The sequence below is a fragment of the Peromyscus californicus genome, unplaced genomic scaffold, assembly GCF_007827085.1.
Source record: "Peromyscus californicus insignis strain IS unplaced genomic scaffold, ASM782708v3 Scaffold_15__1_contigs__length_86483966, whole genome shotgun sequence".
NCBI classification, from domain to species: domain Eukaryota; kingdom Metazoa; phylum Chordata; class Mammalia; order Rodentia; family Cricetidae; genus Peromyscus; species Peromyscus californicus.
The window spans coordinates 59,869,266-59,889,571 of record NW_026294447.1 but is presented as its reverse complement, the minus strand read 5'-3'; the positions used below and the strand labels follow the sequence as shown (position 1 = coordinate 59,889,571).

Below are 20,306 nucleotides of genomic sequence, written 5' to 3'. Positions count from 1 at the left end.
ACACACCTGCTAACCCATTCAATTTAGAACCCTGTACAAACCAAGCCTCCTCCCGCGTAGGCCCAGGCCCGCAGGTTGGCTCCCTGGAATAAGGGACGCACCTTTTTCTTTTCAGCCTCTTGCTGGTCTTTCACCATTTTCTTCAGCTTGTCGTTGGCGGCCGCGTTCTTCACTTCCAGCTCTTGGCTCTTGATCCTCAGGTCCCGGCGCAGTTCTTCCACCTACGGAACAAGCCATTCTCAACACAGACACACGCAGCAAGTCCTCGGTGGGGCCGTGAGGGGCTGCTGCTCCTGCTCTACCTGGTCGACAGTTTCTTTGATTTTCCGGAGACCGACATTCAGGTGCATCTGCTGCTCCTCCAGCTCGCTGCGCTTCTCATGGAAAAGGTTGGCGTAGTGGTTGATGAAGTCCAGGTAGTGCCGAGGCGTGATGGCCATCGTTCTGCCTCCTCGCTTTGCCAGGCGTGCGTTGGCCTTTTAGAAAACAAAGTCAGCCAGCCTCAACTCCACCCTGTCAGACTGCAGTGTGACGTGGAGGAGTGGGCCTGGCGCTCAGAACACTCAAGCCAGCCCCCGTTCTCAAGACTCAAAAACCTCCATCCTTAAACCCTGACGAGTGACAGCACACAAAACGCCCATCCTGGAGACGCTGTCTCTTTGTTATTTTGAGTTAGGGTTTCATGTAGCCCAGGCTGACCTTGAACACCTGACCCTCTTGCCGCTTTCTCCCAAGTGCTGGGATTACAGGTGTGGGCCACCATACTCGGCTCAGAAGCATATTTTATGAGAAAAACGCTCAACAAACAACAGATTTACTATGTCAATGTAGGCCGTGTTTAGTCTTTTTTTTTTCTTCTCAAGACAAGGTCTTATTATGTAACACAGGCTGGAATGCAATTCTCTCTCTTTTTAAGTCAAAAAAAATTTATGTGTGTGGGTGTTTTGCCTACATGTGTGTCTGTGTACCATGTGCATGCCTGGTAGCCATGGAGGCTAGAAGAGGGTGTTGGATCCCCTATGACTGACTGGAGTTACACAGTTGTGAGCTGCCATGTGAGTGCTGGGACTAGAACCCAGGTCCTCCGAAGAGCAGTCTGTGCTCTTACATGCTGAGCCATCTCTCAAGTCCTAAGTTTCAAGGTCCCAAATAAGTGTTGGGATTGCAGGCATGTCACCACAGGTTTCTGCTTATTTCCAGAGGACACAGAGAGTAAGAACCGTTTTCTGTGATAAACAGCTTTGGCTGCTGCTGGAAGGGAGGTATCAGAAACAGGACAACTGGGATGGCTGTGGGGACACTAGGTGACAGGCTGCCACAGCTCTGAGTGGGTTTCATAAAGGTTTCTCAACAGTCACCTGTCTGTTAAAGCACTCCTAAAGCGCAGGACAGTGGGGACCATTCACCGCGAACAGCCTGTGCTCCTGTACGCTATCTGGGAGCTTCTGGACTCCAGCAGCAGCGCTGGCTCCTACAGCCTGCAAGGCTTTTGCCCACCTGGCCATTTATTTCTTTCTGTTATTACTGTGTGCACATAACACGGATGCCATGGTTCCCATGTGAGGGTCAAAGGACATCTTTCGGGAGTCAGGTCCTCTCCTTCCACCTTTTGGGGGTTCCTGCGATCAAACTTGGGTCACTGGGCTTCCACAGCAAGCACCTTTACCCATCAAGCCATCTCACTGGTCCCCATCTGAGCAGTTATGGAGACATGAGAGCCTCTTGTTCTAGAGGAACAAAACCTGGGCGGAGAAGGAAGTGTGAAGGGAGAAAGGACTGCTGACAAGAACGGACGTCATCTCATGAGCATGAGTGAGGTGAGCCTGGGTTACAGACAGGGCTAGTTCCAAGGCAGTTAGGGCTACACAAAGAAACCCTGTCTTGAAACACCCCCCCCAAAAGAAAAAAGAATAGGTGTCATGAAGAGGTGAGGAAAAGTATTTGCTTTGCTGCGGCAGAGCGGGGTCAGTTGGGAAGCTCCCAAACGTCTAATGCGTGTGATGCACCAGCTCGGCTTTCTGCGGGCTGCTCTCAAGCGGCACACACCTGGTGAAGAGTCTGATGGACGAACACACAGCTGTTCACGATGGCTTCCCGGTGTGTTGGTGGCTGCGGCAGCTTGTCGTACACGACTGGCATGTAGTCAGGGACTATATAGTTGGGCTTCTCCAGGTCCATTTTACTGGTGAATTCTTTGCCGACCTGATACAGCGCTTCAGTGGACCAGTCACCAAACCAATTCAGCACACACCTGAAAAAGATGCTCTCATCTCCAACAGCTCTCCAGAGGGGGTCTGCCTTGGATGGAAGCTCAGTGCCCAGACCTGGAGGCAGCAAAGGTCAGCATTACCTGTTGAAAAGGGCTGGTGACGTGGCTGCCCGGTCCTTGAGCCCCTCTGAGGACGGGTTCATGGTGAACACCACGTGCAGGTTGCGGATCACCTGGCTGGTGAACCACCTGTACAGCTCCTCGTGCGAGTCGAGCATCAGGCCTTCCTTCTGGGCACCCTCTTTGCACTGAGTCATCAGCGTGGCGTATTCATCCCCTTCAAAGAGCCCAGGGACCTGGGGAAGAAGAGACGCACTGTGGCTTAGTTGACTTGTAAGGAGATGCCATGCAACACATTACAGCACACGCTCCCCTACCTCTCCATTGGCCAGAAGGGTATTCATTCGCTCCAGGAACCCAGAGTCTAGGACATTGGATTCGTCCATTATGAATGCTATCTTTTCATTTTTACAGCCAGAACGTCTCAGCACTGTCCTCAGATCTTCATCAAAGTCTTCCCCTGTGTACTTCCTGTGGACCTACAGAAGCAGCCACAAGTCAGAATTCTTCTCATTCAACAGCTACATGCAGAATCCAGACTCAGGAACTGAGAGGCTATCCAACAGACCCACCTTAATCTGGTACACGCTCAAGCCATTCATCCAGGCGACAAAACGAGACAGGGTGGTTTTGCCAGCTCCACTAACACCAATCAGAAGCAAATGACCTTGAGGCTGTCGGAATATTCTGGAACATCATCAGAAGAGATCAATTTCCAGGCTTATTTGATTCACTTCCCATCTGATACTCATGCCCGTGACTTTTCTAGGATGGTGTTTAACATTTTCATCATGCCTTGAATGTGTATGTTAAAGCACTGTGAGCAGCTGTGGAGGGCCAGGTCTAGTGGACGCAGAAGACACAGCCCTGCCCTCTAGATGCCAATGACATGAGAGATGAACCCAGCTCTAGCTGGAGGCTGAAGGACCCAAACTGGCAGCAGGCCTACAGAGAAGGTTCTTGGAGTGAGAGCCCAGGACAGTGAGGCTGGACTGAGGGATAAGGGAAGGTGTCAGCAGCAAGGCTGAGGTGGAGGTGTGGGGAGACAGCACCATGCGCAGTGTGACCCTGCACACAGCTCAGGAGACGGACTGTGGCAGTAACGGTAAAGCCTACCTGTCAATCCTGAGCACATGGTCGAGCACTTCATTGAACAAGACCAAGGGAACATCCAGTTCTTCTTCATAGAAGACCTTCAGCCGAGCCTTGACATAGTCTCTTAGCTCTTCTTGGTCTACTGGGATGTAATCCTGTTTGGGAAAAACAATGCAGCCCGCCATTGATCAGGTCACTGAGCTGTTAAGACATGCAGTTCCTCGACACCAAGGACCGCTTAAAAAATGCACAGCATCAAGACAGCATTCAGGGAGTGCAGAGCATCTCATGCATGGATTCCTCTGTAGCCCTGATTGTAGAAAGCACACACCACACATGTCAGCTCATCCAAACTCAGACTCCCACCAAAAGCTCAAAGGTGGCTGATGGCGCTCTTGGAGGAAGCTGACAAGCCGACTCTAAGGAGTGTTTGGAAGAAGAAAGAATTGAAAATGGTCAAGATATTCATGGAAAAGAAGCAGGCATGAAGGCCTGTACTGCTGTAATCAGGACAGAAAGCAGAGAACAGATCAACAGAGGTTACTAGAGCTAGAAGACACACTCACATGCACAGGGAAGCCTAGTAAGACAGCGACAATTACTCAACACAGGACGAGTGTACAGAAGGGAAATGTGCAGACAACCCACAGCTCACAACACACCTAAAACCAGTCAGAGGTGGTTAAACTGGTAAGAATGCTTGCTCTTCAGAAGACCCCATAAATAGTAAAAGGAGACCACTGGGGAAGGTCTCCTGCAAACAACAATGACGGGCTACAGCTTAGACCCCAGAAAGTTCCTTGACACTGAACGACCTACTGGGCGTCCCTAGCATCAGCTGCCCTCCCGACAGGAAGGCGCCCCTGACAGGTGGAACTCTGTTTTATTCCATTATGCTTTGTTTTTTGGGATGGGGATTCATTATGTATGTTGCCTTGGGCTCAAGTGATTCCTCGGCCTTTGCCTCCTAAGTAGCCAGACCACAGATGTGTGCTCAGAACCCCTGTTTCTGGAAAGCACGGGGCATGGAACCAGGGTCTCATGCATTAGGCAAGTGCTCTACCACTGAGCTACAAAAGCCAAGCCCAGCTTACGATTCTCTCCAAACTCAATGCACAGTTGCCTGTCAGACCTCCAGGCTGGGAGGAACCCTCTGTTCCTTCCTTTGCTTTTAGAGCATGGCCTCCCCACAGAAGTTTTGACTTACCCCCATATCAGCAGTGATCTCTGCATGAAATATGCATCAAGACTAAATGGGAAGCAGTTCCCCCCTCCACAGGAAAAGGACAATTCACAGCTATTTGCAAATGTCACTGCTATTATTTAGCATTTGGCATTAAGAAGCTTTTGCTGGGTGGTGGTGGCGCATACCTTTAATCCCAGCACTTGGGAGGCAGAGGCAGGCGGCTCTCTGTGAGTCCAAGGCCAGCCTGGTCTACAGAGCAAGATCCAGGACAGAAACCAAAACTACATGGAGAAACCCTGTCTTGAAAACCACTCCCCTCCCCTGAAAAAAGCAGCTTTCATACGTGCAGTCTTGAGGCAGGGGGAAGGGCTTGGACTTGCCTCTACTGGATGTGCCTCCCCATGGAGGCCTTGCCTTCTTGGGAGGGATTTGGGGGGGAGGCTGAGGGGGTGGGAGGAGGGAAGAGGGGAATCTTTGATTGGTGTGTAAAAAGAATAAAAAAATTTTTTAATTAAAAAAAAAGTTTGAATTTGTGAAGATTATGGAAAAAAAAAAAAGCTTTCATACAAATTGCTCGCAACTGCCCCATTTTTAGTGTTTGGGTGACCTTCTGCAGCTGCTAGACCACTGCTCCTGCCCACAGATCATCACACATGGAAGAATCCATTGAGAGGCTATGCCAGCTACATGTCTTCTGGGGCTTTCTGCCGAAAACCCAAAGACTGAAATTGCTTAGTGCTGCCAGGCAGTGGTGGTGCACGCCTTTAATTCCAGCACTTGGTAGGTAGAGGCAGATGGATCTGAGTTTGAGGCTAGCCTGCAGACAGCCAGCGCTACACAGAGACACCCTGTCTTGAAAAACAGACAGACAGACAATGCTTAGTGCCTCTGCTGAAACTACAGTCCTTGATGTTTTCCTTTTTCCATAGCACTAGGGACTGAAAGCCCCAGACACGCCCACTCGCCCTCCCGAGCTAGCAACCGGAGGATAGCTCTGGTGGGAGCTTCTGCCGCCCTGCGGCGGTCTGTACCTTGGACAGCCAGTTGCTGTACAGAATAGGCCGGCTCATAGCCTTCTCTTTGTCTATGTTCGGGAAGTGCTTCAGAGCAACCATGTCGATGTTCTCATCTGTCCAGCGCCGTTCTTCGTCCTCCACAAGCCTGTTCAGGGAGAGCAGCACAAGTGTCAGTCACGAGGCCTGGTGACAGCAGCCACATGGCGGGGCTGAGAGCCCCCACCCCAGGAACTGGGGTGGACGTGGCTGAAGCAATCTGATTTTTTTTAATTGTTTTTTTAAAGATTTATTTATTATGTATACAATGTTCTGTCTGCATGTATGCCTGCAGGCCAGAAGAGGGCACCAGATCTCATTACAGAAGGCTGCGAGCCACCGTGTGGTTGCTGGGAATTGAACTCAGGACCTCTGGAAGAGCAGCCAGTGCTCCTCACCTCTGAGCCATCTCTCCAGCCCGCAAATTGATATTTTGATACTAAACAGACCCTGGCACCATGACACTGTACAAGACTGATTTAAGATATGAAATGATAAATTTGGTTCCTTTCTTTTTCCAACCTCTACTATAGTACCCAGACTAGCTGTAAACCCCAGATTCACCTCCTGCATGGTGAGATGTTGGCTATACACTACCAAGTCCAGCTCAAATTTGTTTTTACACTTGCTAACAACAATGTTCTACCTACATAGGAGAGCCTGGAGCATGTCTACTTTAACATCAACAGAGCAGACAAGAGACACTGTCCTGAAGCATGGGGTCTTCTGAGAAGCAGAGTGTAAAATACTTGTGTGCGCACGCGCGCGTGCATGTGTGTGTGTGTGTATGGGGTGTGTGTGCACGTGCATGAATATGCACTGTGAGGCAGAGTCTCACTCTAGAACCAGTTTTACCTTGAATTTGAAATCTTGCCTCAGTTCCCCAAGTGCTAGAATTTTATAGGTATATGCAATCATGCAAGGTTTCCAAAACAGAATTTATATGCACAATTATCCCCCCCCCCCCCCCCCCAAGACAGGGTTTCTTTGTGTAGCCCTGGCTGTCCTGGAACTTGCTCTGTAAACCAGGCCGGCCTCAAATTCACAGAGATCTGTGTGCTTCTGTCTCCCAAGTGCTAGGACTAAAGGTGTGTGCCACTACCAGCCAGCTGCACAATTACTTGTTTTGAGTCTAAATAAAATTTTCTCTGTGGTTCCCCGTAACAATTACAATTCTGCAGTCAGCAACGATGAGGACAGTTCACTTAACAACGGAGCCTTTTCCGAAGCAGCAGCCTGTAAAGGGCAGGCTGCACACCTGGGTCTCTCCCTTGTCTACATTTTTATGGCTTTTTTTTTTTTTTTTTAAGATAAGGTCTTATGCAGACAGTCTGGTTTCAAACTGACAATATATTGCCAATGTTGACCCTAAACTCCTGATCCTCCTGTGTGCTGGGACGACAGGCCTGTGCCAGCAATTCCCAGCTCACCCTCATCCTCTGAGCCTACCCTCAAGCACCCCTTACAGCATCTTCCTGAAATGCAACTTGGCAGAAACCAAGAAGCACAAGGACAGTGGCCCAACAGGCAGCCCCCTGCAAAAAGCCAGCATGGGAAGATTCTCAGACAACACGGACGGGAAAAGCTGCAGGTAAGCTGAGTGTAGTGGATACGTCTTTCATCCCAACACTCAGGAGGCAGAGGCAGGAGAATCTCTGTAAGTTCAAGGCCAGTGTACGGTCTACATATTGAGTTATAGCAAGGGTTACATACTGGGACGCTGTTTCCAAACAAACAAGAAAAGTGCTGCTGTTGGAAACCTAGAGTTAATCTCATGAACACAGAAGTAAGCCCAAAATACAACTAAAAGATTCTTAAAATACGTGAGATAAAAAACATGAAAGAGGGCCAGAGAGATGGCTCAGAGGTTAAGATCACTGGCTGCTCTTCCAGAGGTCCTGAGTTCAATTCCCAGCAACCACAGGTGGCTCACAGCCTTCTGTAATGAGATCTGGTGCCCTCTTCCAGTCTGCAGGTATACATGCAGGCGGAACACTGTACTTAATGAATAAATAAATCTTAAAAAAAAATTTAAAGAAAGAAAGAAAAAAAAAAGGACAGGTCAGGGTGAGGAGGAAAATAAAGAATTTATTATAAAATGAAAACTATTCTGAACTATAAAGATGGCATTTAAAAAAGGTTTACAAAACAAAAATATCGGTAGTTTCCAAGACTCCCTGGAAAAGACAAAATATTTTGCTTGTGAGACTGAAACTAGAGGGCGTCCCACAATCCACGGCACTTGGGCCCGCCAGTTCCTCCCTTGGCACTGGCCACTTACAGTGTGACAGCCAGTGCCCTGGAGCCACAGAGCACCTCTGTCGAGAGTAGGAAGGACAGGGAGGAGCTGTACCCTCCAGTGAGTCCCTGCTCCGTAAAGCCCCATCAGCACCTACGGTGCATGGATGGATGTTGGTGTTGGTTTAACCGGTCCACTGACTGCCTTCCCCAGTCACATAACAGCAGACAATACTGAGAAATCCCATGGAAACAAGACCTGGAGGTGACTGTGATCGACATCCAAATATGCTAGGCTGCCTCCACTGCTGTCTACCTGGCTCATGCATGGCTGGGCCAGCCTTGCACAGATGTCCACAGAGGACCCCAGATGCAAAGAGGGAGGAATGTAATCAGAGTACTCTTGGCTCCCCTTACCTGTCTTGGAAGAGACGCAGGGCTTCGTGTGCCCAAATGCGAATGAGGCCTTCAACAGGCAATGTCTCCAGGGGCCTCAGGGCTTCAAAGATTCCTCTTACCCACCTAGTCATCTCACGGGGTGAATAGATATAGTGTGGCTGCGTATCCTGAGTGAACCTCTCCTGCAGGAGTGGAAAACGGAGCTTATGTCAATGTCCGATAATGTGAAAAAGAGGTTACAAGGTGAGAGGCTATAAAACATTTCTGTTCTAAAGAGAATCTAGACCCAAAGTATTCAAGAATGAACTAGTCAGCAATGTTCAGGTTCAAACAGCTGGGTGGGGCTAGTGTAGAGCACTCATCCCAGATGTTGCAGGCCCTGGGTTCCATCCCCGAGGCTGATAAAAACAAATCAATTCCCATAAAGATCAGAGAACAAAGACAGTCCTTCCCTCCACAGACCCCAACAAAGCAGGATGCCACAAAATAAAATCAGACCCACGCTCACTCCAGACTGGAATAAGTATCTAGGATCAGCTGTGGAGCTTGGAGGTGGGGTTCAGTGTCATCCTTTGCTGCATAATGGGATCCCTAAGACCCTACTTTAAAGAAGAAAAAATATCTGGGCGGTGGTGCACGCCTTTAATCCCAGCACTCGGGAGGCAGAGAGAGGCTGATCTCTGTGAGTTCGAGGCCAGCCTGGTTTGCAGAGTGCCAGAGCTGCATAGTGAGATCCTGTCTCAAATAACAAAGCAAACGAGGGACAGAAGAAAAGTCCACAGAGACAAACAGGTTAGAGAGGCGGCTCAGTGGTCCACACTGGCTGCTCTTCCAGAGGAATTGGGTTAAATCTCAGCACTCACATGGTGGCTCACAATTATTTTTAACTCCAGTCCCAGGGAATCTGACACCCTCTTCAGGCATCTTCAGCACTGCACTCTTGGTACACAAACACACAGACAAAACTCCCATACACAAAATAAAAAAACCTAAAACAAAACCTTCTAAATTAATGTTTATACCATACAATACCCTTCAGAAAAAATACTTCAATCAATTAAATGCATAGGTAAAAAGTCCTTGCAGGATAGAGCACAAAGAACCAAGCACTATAGACATGCTGGTGTAGACAGCCCAGCACCCATTAAAGGGCCACGCAGGTCAAAACCCAAGCAATACTTCTCAGCAGGGTAAAGATTTATTTGTATTGTTAGAGGCAAAGCCCCATGTGCCACAGGCTATCCTTGACCTCGCTACATAGTTCTGGAACAACTGAGCTACCTCCCTAGCCCCTAGCCCAAAGACCTATTTTTTAATATGAACTTTTCATTTTTACAACTCCAGTCCTAACATGTAGGTTTGTTTTGTTTATTTACTTTGATGGCTTTTGTTTTGTTTTTATTCAGAGACAGGGTCTCACTATGTAGCTCTAGCTGTCTTGGAACTCACTAGGTAGACCAGGCTGGCCTCATACACACAGAGATCCATCAACCTCCACTTTTTAAGTCTAGAATTAAAGGTGTGTACATCACCATGCCTGGCTCTCACATGTAGTTTTAAAAATGAGAAAAAGTGTATCTCATATTCATCTGTGTTTGTGTGCACGCGCGCACAAGTACACTGGAGTGGAGCTCTATCAGAGGGCAACTTGAGGGGGTTTGTTCTCTCTTCCAACCGTGTGGGTTTCTGGGGTCATCAGGCTTGGTGCCAGCACATTCACCAGATGGACCATTTCACCACCACACCCAATATGTGATTTTTAAATGTTCAAAGAATATCAAATGATGGGCTTGCAATCCTCCTGCCTCAACCTGAACAGCTGAGATTACAAGCCTGTGCTACCAGACCTAGCTGGATCCCAGTCTTTCAACAGGTTTTTTTGCTGTAGAGGAAAAGAATTCTGAGGAGTGGCAGCGTCGTGTACCTGTGACATGGTATAGAACTCCACCATGGCAGCGGTGAGAGGTTCTGCATAGGTGCGGAGCGAGGGAATGAGCCTCAGCATGGCTCGGTTAAAGGTGCCGTAGATCTGCGTCAGGGAGGCCGGTCCTGGGTAATCCACATAGACGACAGGCACGTGGCGTAAGAACCTGTACCAGGACAGCACAGCTCAGCACCTTATAATGGACTCAGTCACTCCCAATCCACTCAACAGGCCTCATGCCAAAGCTGACCTAGGCCACACACACTGCTGGGGCTGGGGCCTGACGTACCACGGATAGTACACAAAGCTTGGAATAACCAAGCAAAGAACTCAGGCTCAGTCCAGCCTCACTTTGGCCTTGCAGATGGGTGGGAGAGTTCATTACTCCCATAAAGTCAATGTCCCCCTCTTTCCCCCTTCCCCTCCCTTTCCTAGCTGGTTTTTTGGTGGCAGCACACACAGGGACTGAACCCAGCACCCACGTTCTGCATGTCAGCCTCTGGAGCACTGCCGCTAGCCTAATGCTCTGCTTTACCATCTTGAGACGGCTTCACTCTGAGCTCAGATGGCCTCCTTCTGCCTCATCCTGCAAAGTCTGGGTATATAAGGTGCATGCCATCTCGTCCAGCTACCAATGCTTTTATTTTCAACATGGCTCCCTGGTTATATACAGGGCAATTAACCCAGGAGGTATCATTCGATAAGCAATGTTTTAAAATACTTTTTATATTTATTTTTAATCAATTAGTGTGTGGGTGGGGCACACACACACACACACACCACAGTGTAGCCGTTGGAGGTCAGAGGACTACTTGCACATGTTGGTTCTCTTTCCACCATTTGAGTCCTGGGGACTGAACTCAGGGTGTTAGGCTAGGAACCTCCTTACCAACAAGTCATCTGGCCAGCCCACCTTTCTGTATTTTTGTAACCTTTGTAATTCAAATCAGTTTGCTGCTATGCTATGTTCACGGCAGTCCTGGACCTCGTGTGTGTGTGTGTGTGTGTGTGTGTGTGTGTGTGTGTGTGTGTGTGCGCGCGCGTGTCACAAAGTCCACGAGCTGCTTACCTGTGTGAGAGGGGCTTTCTCCCAGGGTCCGTGGGTGGATTGCAAGCCCCGACAAACTGGATTCTCTCTAGCTTCACCCACGTTTGGTCTGAGGTACGATAGAAGCCTCCATGCTCCACCATCTGAAGAAGAAGGGCACGTCACAATTAGGAGCAAGACGTGAATGACAGACACTGTGGGGAGAAGGGGTCCCTGCGTCACACACCTGTCTGATGAAGGAGATGACCCTCTGTGTGCCATATTTATCCATATCTGGCAAGTTGATTTCATCACAGAACAAGACCAGCCACTTGCCAAGTTGAACAGGAGCCAGGACGACGCCATTAGGTGTGCGTCTGTATTCGCAGTAGTGGTCAAAAGTCTTCAGCAGCAGCTCCGGGGTAGTGGCGCTTGAAAAGTTAAGGCCCACGACCTTCGGAGAGACACAAAATGAACTTCTAAGTCCAAGCCCACATTTCAGCCCCAAAGCTTTTATGTGTACAATCTCTTGACCTTACCTCCATGTCCGGCAAGGCCCGGAGGGCACTGAACAGTGTCATGGTCTTGCCAGATCCAGGAGGGCCGCATAAAACCAGGGGCTTGTGTTCAGCCAGCCAAGTATACAAGAGAGCTTCATGGCGGACTGTGTCTAGAGTCGGCACAACGACATCTGGGGCTGCTACCTTGTGTGTCTCCACTTCAATCTGCGGCACCTTGGCCTGCCACGGCGACCACTCTCCACTGATGGATACCTACACACAAGATGGGGATGGGTCACTCTGCGGCTACTGTGCCTCCTTTCTTCCAGGACTAACTCATTTTAACGCAGTTGAGATCTTCCAAAATGAGGACAGGACAAACTATTCAACATTCCCTGCTATCTTGCAAAACCAAAGACACTAAAAGGTAAAGCCAAACTCCTGACAGGCTGCCCCAGGACAAATCACACTCACCAATTAGAACCAGGGGTAAAGGCTGCAACAAGCTACGCTTACTTCATAATCAATGATGGGTATGTTGGGTGCAGTGGGCAGTGGCACGGTGGTGATCCGTCTGATGTACTCGCCCAGCTCTGCTCTCATTTTCAGACGGCTGTCTCCAGATAGGGACCAGAGGATGGCATAGACCAGATAGCGCTATTGAAAAACGGTAATTGTTATGAAATGGGAACAAAATGGAAGACAGAGATGGCAGAGCTAGCTCTGAAGCCTCCTTGGACAGTGGTCTGTACCTCTCTTAGCCCCTGCCTCCCCATGAAAGCTTGACCTTTACCCAGGAAACAGCACACTCAAATGGCATAATGTTTTGGAACTTCTCAGACTCCTAGCTGCCAGGACGTCCCCTCACCTGAATGTAGCGTTCCAGCTGCTCGATCTGCATGGGGAAGTCGGGATGGTTGGCGTTGTACTGTGCCACGTTGCGGCAGGCCTGGTGCAGCATGGAGAAGAGTGAGCCGAGGCAGCGCAGGCGGGTCAGGTCCATGATGTGCTCCAGCTTGAAGGCGTGCTCCAGGGCCTTGGTGACCAAGCCATTGGATGTGAAGTACGGCTGCATAATCGTTGCTGCATCTCTTTGAATCTGAAACGAAGAACAAAAATGTACAACCACCACTTCAAAATGCTGGAGGAAGCCAGCACCTGAGAGGCTCAGGCAGGAAGGCTATGAATTCCAGGCTAGCCTGAGCTATACAGAGACCCTGTCTTTAAAACAAAAGGTTGGGGGGTTTCATCTATCGTAACCTAAGTCTGCAGGAGGGTCATGTGACCTGGTCGTTCCTCAGGGATGCTACCTTTCATCCACTAACATGGATAAGGGCACTCATTCATGAGTTACAAAAAAAAAAGTAAATCAAAGAGCACTTTCAATTTTTTCTCACTTCTTATTTGTTTGTTTTGAGACAGGGTTTCTCTGTGCACCCTTGGCTGTCCTTGAACTCACAGAGATCCACCTGCCTCTGCCTCTCAAGTGCTGGGATTAATGGCATATGCCACCACCAGCCTTTTCTCATTTTTAAAATTACCTCGTTGTGTGTGTGTGGGTGTGTGTGGGTGTGTCACAGCATACGGTAGAGCGTTTACCCACTATGTGGGATCCAGAGATGGAGCTCAGATCAAAGGGGACAGGAGCAAGTGTCTTTACCAGAGTCATTTCACTTTCACCCTTTAAGTTTTAACTTTTGTTCCAGTAAGTTTACTCAAAAGCTGTTGTAAGACAATCCTGCCCACTTAAAACTCTACCGAGTGCTGAGGCAGAGCCAGGCGGATCTCTGTGAGTTCGAGGCCAGCCTGGTCTCCAAAGCGAGTTCCAGGAAAGGCGCAAAGCTACACAGAGAAACCCTGTCTCGAAAAAAACCAAAAAAAAAACAAAAACTCTACCGAGTGCTGGGTTTCCCACTCCCACCCTCTTGGACCCAGACCCGTGGACCCTAGAGAACAGGCCGTCTGCGGACCCGTGGACCCTAGAGAACAGGCCGTCTGCGGACCCGTGGACCCCTAGAGAACAGGCCGTCTGCAGACCCGTGGACCCCTAGAGAACAGGCCGTCTGCGGACCCGTGGACCCCTAGAGAACAGGCCGTCTGCGACCCGTGGACCCCTAGAGAACAGGCCGTCTGCGGACCCGTGGACCCCTAGAGAACAGGCCGTCTGCGGACCCGTGGACCCCTAGAGAACAGGCCGTCTGCGGACCCGTGGACCCCTAGAGAACAGGCCGTCTGCGGACCCGTGGACCCTAGAGAACAGACCGTCTGCAGACCCGTGGACAGGCCGTCTGCGACCCGTGGACCCCTAGAGAACAGGCCGTCTGCGGACCCGTGGACCCCTAGAGAACAGGCCGTCTGCGGACCCGTGGACCCCTAGAGAACAGGCCGTCTGCGGACCCGTGGACCCCTAGAGAACAGGCCGTCTGCGGACCCGTGGACCCTAGAGAACAGACCGTCTGCAGACCCGTGGACCCTAGAGAACAGACCGTCTGCAGACCCGTGGACCCTAGAGAACAGGCCGTCTGCGGACCCGTGGACCCCTAGAGAACAGGCCGTCTGCGGACCCGTGGACCCTAGAGAACAGACCGTCTGCAGACCCGTGGACCCTAGAGAACAGACCGTCTGCAGACCCGTGGACCCTAGAGAACAGGCCGTCTGCGGACCCGTGGACCCCTAGAGAACAGGCCGTCTGCAGACCCGTGGACCCCTAGAGAACAGGCCGTCTGCGGACCCGTGGACCCCTAGAGAACAGGCCGTCTGCGGACCCGTGGACCCCTAGAGAACAGGCCGTCTGCAGACCTGTAGCATTGGAGAAGCGGCCTCTTCGCCCTCGTCTTCTTTGCCTTTTCGCCTTCGCTGTGCCTCGTCCTCCCCTTCGTCCAGGGGGATGCTGCGCAGCCTGGCCAGGAAGTTATTGAAGATCATGTCTGTGCTCAGCACATCCTCACTGAACCACACCATGCCGCAGCGAGACACTGTGGCCAGGGTTGCATATTTCAAGTCCTGCACTTCAAACATTATTCGTACCTTGGAGGAAGAATTAGGCAAATTTAATGATACAAATTTGGTAGAAACTTGAATATTGAAATTCCTTTACCTATATGCACAATTAAGAGTACTCTAAATTTTCTGCACTTTTAAAAAAACCCTGCAATTCATATAGCTACGATACTCATATCCTCTCTCCTCAAGAATCTGCGTGAGCATCAACCCGGACACACACACCAGCATCTCTCTCTTGCCCCGCCCTCAGCCGATCTGCGGGTCCACTGAACTGCAGCCACAGTCAGCCACTTGGTACCTGCAGAGACAACTCTAAGACTCCCAGGGATGCCTGGAACTGCAGGTACTCCGAGCCCTGTGTCTCTCTCTATACCAGTCTCCTCCTCCACACGGAGACAAACCTCGACTAACAAACCAGGCACAGAACCAGATTGACAACAGTAAGCAGTAAACAGAAAAATTCTAGGAACAGACTATAAAAGTCTGGTCTACATGGCGAGTTCCACGACAGCCAGGGCTACATAGAGAAACCCTGTCTCAAAAAACCCCCAAAATAGGTTACCTCAAACTTCTAAGCTGTTTATCTCTGGAAGCCTCCCCTTTAGATGACACGGGGAACGGAAGTCTCGGGAAGTGAAACACTGACAGTGGGTGGGGCTACTCCTAGAGCCATGCTTTGTGTACCTCTAGCTGGCAGACTGGCGACTACTCCCGACTACTCACGTTGGGTGGCAGGCTGAGGCGCTCTCCGTTCGGCAGGGTCAAGAGCTTGTTGTCGTCTAGCACGGAGTTCAGGTTCTCCACCCACTCGGGGTCCACGTCACCGTCAAAGACAATCCACTGGCGCTTCTGCAGCTCACCTCTCACATTGTCTATGATCCTGGTTTGGAAAAAATGTACACGGCCTGTTCAAACCAGGAGCCCAGATTTAAACGCTTTCCCTCCCCAACGGACTGTCACTTGTGTGGACTTCGTGAAGAGGACAACAAACACAGTGACTACAGCGCTCGGGTCCTACAGTCCTGAAACCTCAACATCCACCACAGTAGACGTACTTTCTCAGCACATGTGTGAAGAGTCCATCGGTCCACTCCCTGGTGTTGGGGTCCAAGGTTCCGTAGAGGTGGTCTTTGCTGATGGCTTTGGGGTCAATTATGTGGGCCACACCCTCCACACCCTCAAGCCTCTCAAGAGCCTTCAGCAGCACACGCCAAGCCATGCTCTTCCCACTTCCTGAAGGCCCAACCATCATCAGGCCATGGTTAATCTGGGTGATCTGATAGAGCTGGAGAACCTGCAGGGCCAGAGAACAGCACTGAGACCACCAGGGGAAGAGACTGCAGTCACTTGGGCTGACAGTGAGCAAGAACATATCCTCTGGATTCCTAAGAGCCGGGAAACTCCAAGAGATTAAGGGGACCACATGTCAAAGACATTTCTAAAGCAGGCAGAAGTCTGGGCCAGTGGAATAGATGCCTGCCAAGCTTTCTCAGTGTGGGCACATCCAAAGACCATCCGAGGATGACAGGATCAGAAGAAGGGTTATTATTCCGATATAGAACACTCGGGTCAATATACACAGTGGGTATAAATGACAGACCCAGAGGCCGGGAAGAGACTGATCTAGAAAGGAAGCTTGGTTGACTGTCAACTGAGGCTGGTAACCTGTGGCACCAGGAAATCCTTAAGTTGATTATTTAAGGGCATAAACCAATTTCTACCATAATCATACTTTTAGTCAGCATTTTTAGAGTTAGTGCTACATGTGAGAGACATTTCAAGTTTTGCTATCTATACGTGTTAGTAAAGGGACAATCAATAAGCCTTGATGAAAGGTCTCCAGAGACGGCCGGGAGCCTGTAGTCCTGGGAGCATCAAGTTATTTATGGTACCTTTTCAACCCACATCCCTCCAACTTCTTCTCCATCACCGTAGGTCAAGTACATCTCCTGACACACTTTCTTCAGCTCTTCCCGCAGGGCCGTCATCTCCCCGCGGTGGTACTGAACTCCAGGGAACACATCCGACAGGAGGCTGAAGAGCAGCGGGATGTCTTCTGCCACCAGCTTGGGCACCATGGTCTCGCAGACACTCTGGATCAGAATCTATGGGTGGGGTGGAGTGCTGTGAGGCAGGAGCATGGCTGCTGCCCTAGAGTGCTTCAAACTCAGTGAGCAAAACAACGCAAACAACAGTCACACCACACAGTCTACTCCCAGGCCAGGAGAATCCTACTGAGAACTCCAAGGTATTGACCTAAGTGTCCTATGGTGAATTTCAGAACGTGGACATTTTGAGAAATCAACGGTATACTTGTAAGCTGGATGTGGGGGTGGATACCTGTAATCTCAGCAATTGGGAGGACGAGGCAGCTATGGGTTCAAGGTTAGCCTAGGCTACACAGTCCAAGCCACACTGGTCTACAGAGCAAAGGGAAAACAACAGAACCCAGCGTGTACAAACCTCCTGCTCAGGCAGATTCTCAGCGATCTCTCCTTCATCAACCGCTTCTCCCCTTTCTTCTTTCTCCCTCTTTATCTTCTGGATCCTCTCCCTCTTCACATTGCCTGCACTCACGAGCACACTCTTCAGAGCCCGAAGACCAAAGTCATAATGGCTTTGAGAAGACAGCTGCTCATCACAGAGTCTGAAAGAGAAACGTTTTTCTTTAAAGACAGCGCCCTGTAGGCAGACAGCATGTAAAGTCAGGGACTCAGGTGGGCACTGAAAGACTGGGGACTGTGGACACGACATCAGCCACCAGCTAGAAACGTGTCTGTGGACGGCTCTCAGCTACTCACTTAAAGAACGGGACGATTTTGTTGGCGAGGACCTCAGCAGTCCGGAAGCCCTGTGAGTACAGCATGACCTGGGCGATCAGCTGCCGGTCAGGCTTGGTCATGGCCAAGCTCCGGAACAGCTTCTTGAGGTTGTCAGGGAGGTTTGAGCGGCCTGCGTAGCCTGGGTTCATGGTGATGAAGATAGCCATGTCTGGGCTAACCTTGACTTGTTTGTTCAGCAGCTCACAGGTAATGGGGGCGGAGGCTGGAAGGAGAGGGCGTGAACTTACTAAAGACCCCGGAGAGCAGAGCGGAGAGCTGAGCCACCTGCACGTCTCTAAAATGGCAGCACCACTGATTCCCTCACTGACCTGCTGGCGTGAGAGGAGGCTCTGGGGCTGCTTTCACCAGCCCGGCCCAAGCCCTCTCAGACCTAACGTCAGTCAAGCACACAGCGGCACCTGTCAAGGCACCGGAGGCAAGCTGCTCCCTAACTGTGTGAACATGCTGAATGTGGAGACCACGACAGTCAGCTCCTCTTAGCATCTGCTCAACTGACGAAACAAAGCCTCCAGCCACCTCAACCACGTTGAGTGTTTACTGTGAGAGACTACAGGGTGGCTCTGACAGTCCTGTTTGCTTCAGGTCTGGGAGACTCTTTCTAACACAAGTTGCTATAACTGTGGAGTAAAAGTAAACGAAAAAAGGCTAAAGTAGGCACAGACAGGGAGGCCCTCACGCCAGCCTAGAGCACATCTTCAGGCACCTGGCCTACCTTCACCACATGTGCCGGGGAGCTGGATGCAAGAAACAAAGCTACCCCAGAGTCTTCTGGGGTAGCTGCTCCTATGCTCACAGGGGACTCACTCCACAACCAGATGGTGGGACACTGAGGTAAAACAGGAGGCTGGCTTCTCAGTGGTGCCGGAAGGAAAGGGCCCCTGAGGGCCACTGTGGGGTACATGTGTGGAAGGGAATGGGCTCGACCTTGGCCTTGCAGAGGATGCCCTGCTCCAGGACTAGGAACTGGTACTGTTGCTGCCCAGCACCAGGAAACAAAACCGATCTCAAACTACCCAGCCCCTCACACCAATCTCCAACCGCGATCACAACACTCGCTTGTCTGTGGGAGTAAGTTCTCAAAGCAAACGAGCTCCCATCAGATTTCCCTCTACCTCCTCAGCGACCAAACCAAACCAAACCAAACAAACCCACAGAGAAGTCTTACTCTTATCATAGTTGGGGTTGGAATGCTCCCGTAGTGCCTCCTGTATGCACTGCACCTGCTGGGATACGGCCGAGAGCATCCGCTCCTCCAGGCGGTTAAATTCATCAAAGCAGCCCCAGGCGCCCACCTGGCAAAGCCCCACAAAGATCCGCCCCATCGCCTAGAATGGAAGGAACACAGAAGCTTAAACCATTTGTTATGGACCGAGTTGTGTCCTTTCCCAAAGTCGCCCTTGGATGTCCTAACCCCCCAGTGTTATTATTGTATGTGGACACAGGCCCTACAGGAGGTGAATGAGGGAGACATTACTCAGAGGAGTTTTGTTTTTGTTTTTTGGTTTTTTTTTTTGGTTTTTCGAGACAAGGTTTCTCTGCATAGCTTTGCGTCTTTCCTGAAACTCACTCTGTAGCCTAGGCTGGCCTTGAACTCACAGAGATCCACCTGGCTCTGCCTCCCGAGTGCTGGGATTAAAGGTGTGCACTAGCACCGCCCGGCAGGCCTGGAGTTCTTCTAAATTAGCAGAATCCACCCTTCCTGCCCTCCCCCCCCTTGCCCTCGACATACAGAGAAAAGGGCACATGCTCAGACGGTGGGAAAGCAGCATCTGCACACAAGGAAGAGAAGCCCTACTGGGAGCCGACTATCAAAACCACGTGGGTTTCCATCCTCCAGGACTGTGGGGAGGCATCTTTGGTGTGCAGCTTTTGGTAACTGTAGCTGACTTGTCTAACCCTGAGTAAGGCACACCTTTCTAAGACCTTTAACTACTCCCTTCAAAATGAGAATGCTGTCTACCTCCCATTGCAGATACTCAGTGAGTCATTCTTCTTCATTCACATAAACAGCATCACCATTACAAAGACATGCTAAGAAATGCATTTTCCATCCTGTGTCAATAACGGCTCTCTGACAAAACTGTTGTTTTATTTTATCACTCTGTTAGCAAAGAAAACCTTTTGCATAATAGTCACTGCTTTCAGACACAGACACTAAGCATTAGCTGGCAAAGTACCCCCTCCAGTGCTGGAGGTGTAGCATGGGGTAGAGCACTTGATTAGCATATTTAAATTCTGGTTTTGACCCCTGGTTTGGGAAGGGAGGATAGTTACTGCTACAGTTAACTGTGCATGCCTGCTAGCCAGCTGAGATAGGATTATGAGTTCCAGGCCAGCCTGGACCACACAAGGAAACCCAGTCTCAGATACATAAAAACACAGACAAGCAGGCAATGGCCATTTTAGACAAACAATAATGGTTAATTTTGAGACTATGAAGGTCAAGTTGACATCAATGTGTGTGTTGGGGCTCTGCTGCAGTTCAGAATAGCACCAGGTAAGACATGTAGTACTGAGCCTTTGAGAGGGGAAGCTTAATGGTTTTAGATGCCGTGAAAAAAAATGTCTTACTTGGAAATCGAAGGTCTCATCACAATTGAAGACCAGGACAAAGCGCCCCAGCTGATGGCCAAGGGCTTTGACGGACTCTGTCTTCCCAGTCCCAGCAGGTCCTGTTATTTGAAAGAAAAGCAATCTAGTCCATTACCTA

The 20,306-nt window shown here is 50.2% G+C and overlaps 1 protein-coding gene across 2 annotated transcripts in view; it reads right to left on the bottom strand.

Moving 5' to 3' along the window:
* The window catches only part of Dync1h1 (dynein cytoplasmic 1 heavy chain 1), a 68,666-nt gene that overhangs the window by 15,258 nt on the left and 33,102 nt on the right, over positions 1–20,306 (bottom strand). For both annotated transcript variants that reach the window (XM_052738985.1, XM_052738986.1), the window contains exons 28-50: positions 20,168–20,268; positions 18,762–18,921; positions 17,555–17,798; positions 17,217–17,400; positions 16,646–16,858; positions 15,809–16,047; positions 15,477–15,633; positions 14,550–14,777; positions 12,619–12,849; positions 12,267–12,407; positions 11,790–12,023; positions 11,498–11,704; positions 11,293–11,414; positions 10,224–10,389; positions 8,318–8,481; positions 5,642–5,771; positions 3,446–3,579; positions 2,902–3,016; positions 2,647–2,808; positions 2,351–2,565; positions 2,047–2,251; positions 303–476; positions 102–221 (exon numbers count right to left, since the gene is read on the bottom strand). In XM_052738985.1, the coding sequence (XP_052594945.1) occupies positions 102–221; positions 303–476; positions 2,047–2,251; positions 2,351–2,565; positions 2,647–2,808; positions 2,902–3,016; positions 3,446–3,579; positions 5,642–5,771; positions 8,318–8,481; positions 10,224–10,389; positions 11,293–11,414; positions 11,498–11,704; positions 11,790–12,023; positions 12,267–12,407; positions 12,619–12,849; positions 14,550–14,777; positions 15,477–15,633; positions 15,809–16,047; positions 16,646–16,858; positions 17,217–17,400; positions 17,555–17,798; positions 18,762–18,921; positions 20,168–20,268 (4,046 nt within the window). The remainder of the gene's footprint in view (positions 1–101; positions 222–302; positions 477–2,046; positions 2,252–2,350; positions 2,566–2,646; positions 2,809–2,901; positions 3,017–3,445; positions 3,580–5,641; positions 5,772–8,317; positions 8,482–10,223; positions 10,390–11,292; positions 11,415–11,497; positions 11,705–11,789; positions 12,024–12,266; positions 12,408–12,618; positions 12,850–14,549; positions 14,778–15,476; positions 15,634–15,808; positions 16,048–16,645; positions 16,859–17,216; positions 17,401–17,554; positions 17,799–18,761; positions 18,922–20,167; positions 20,269–20,306) is intronic.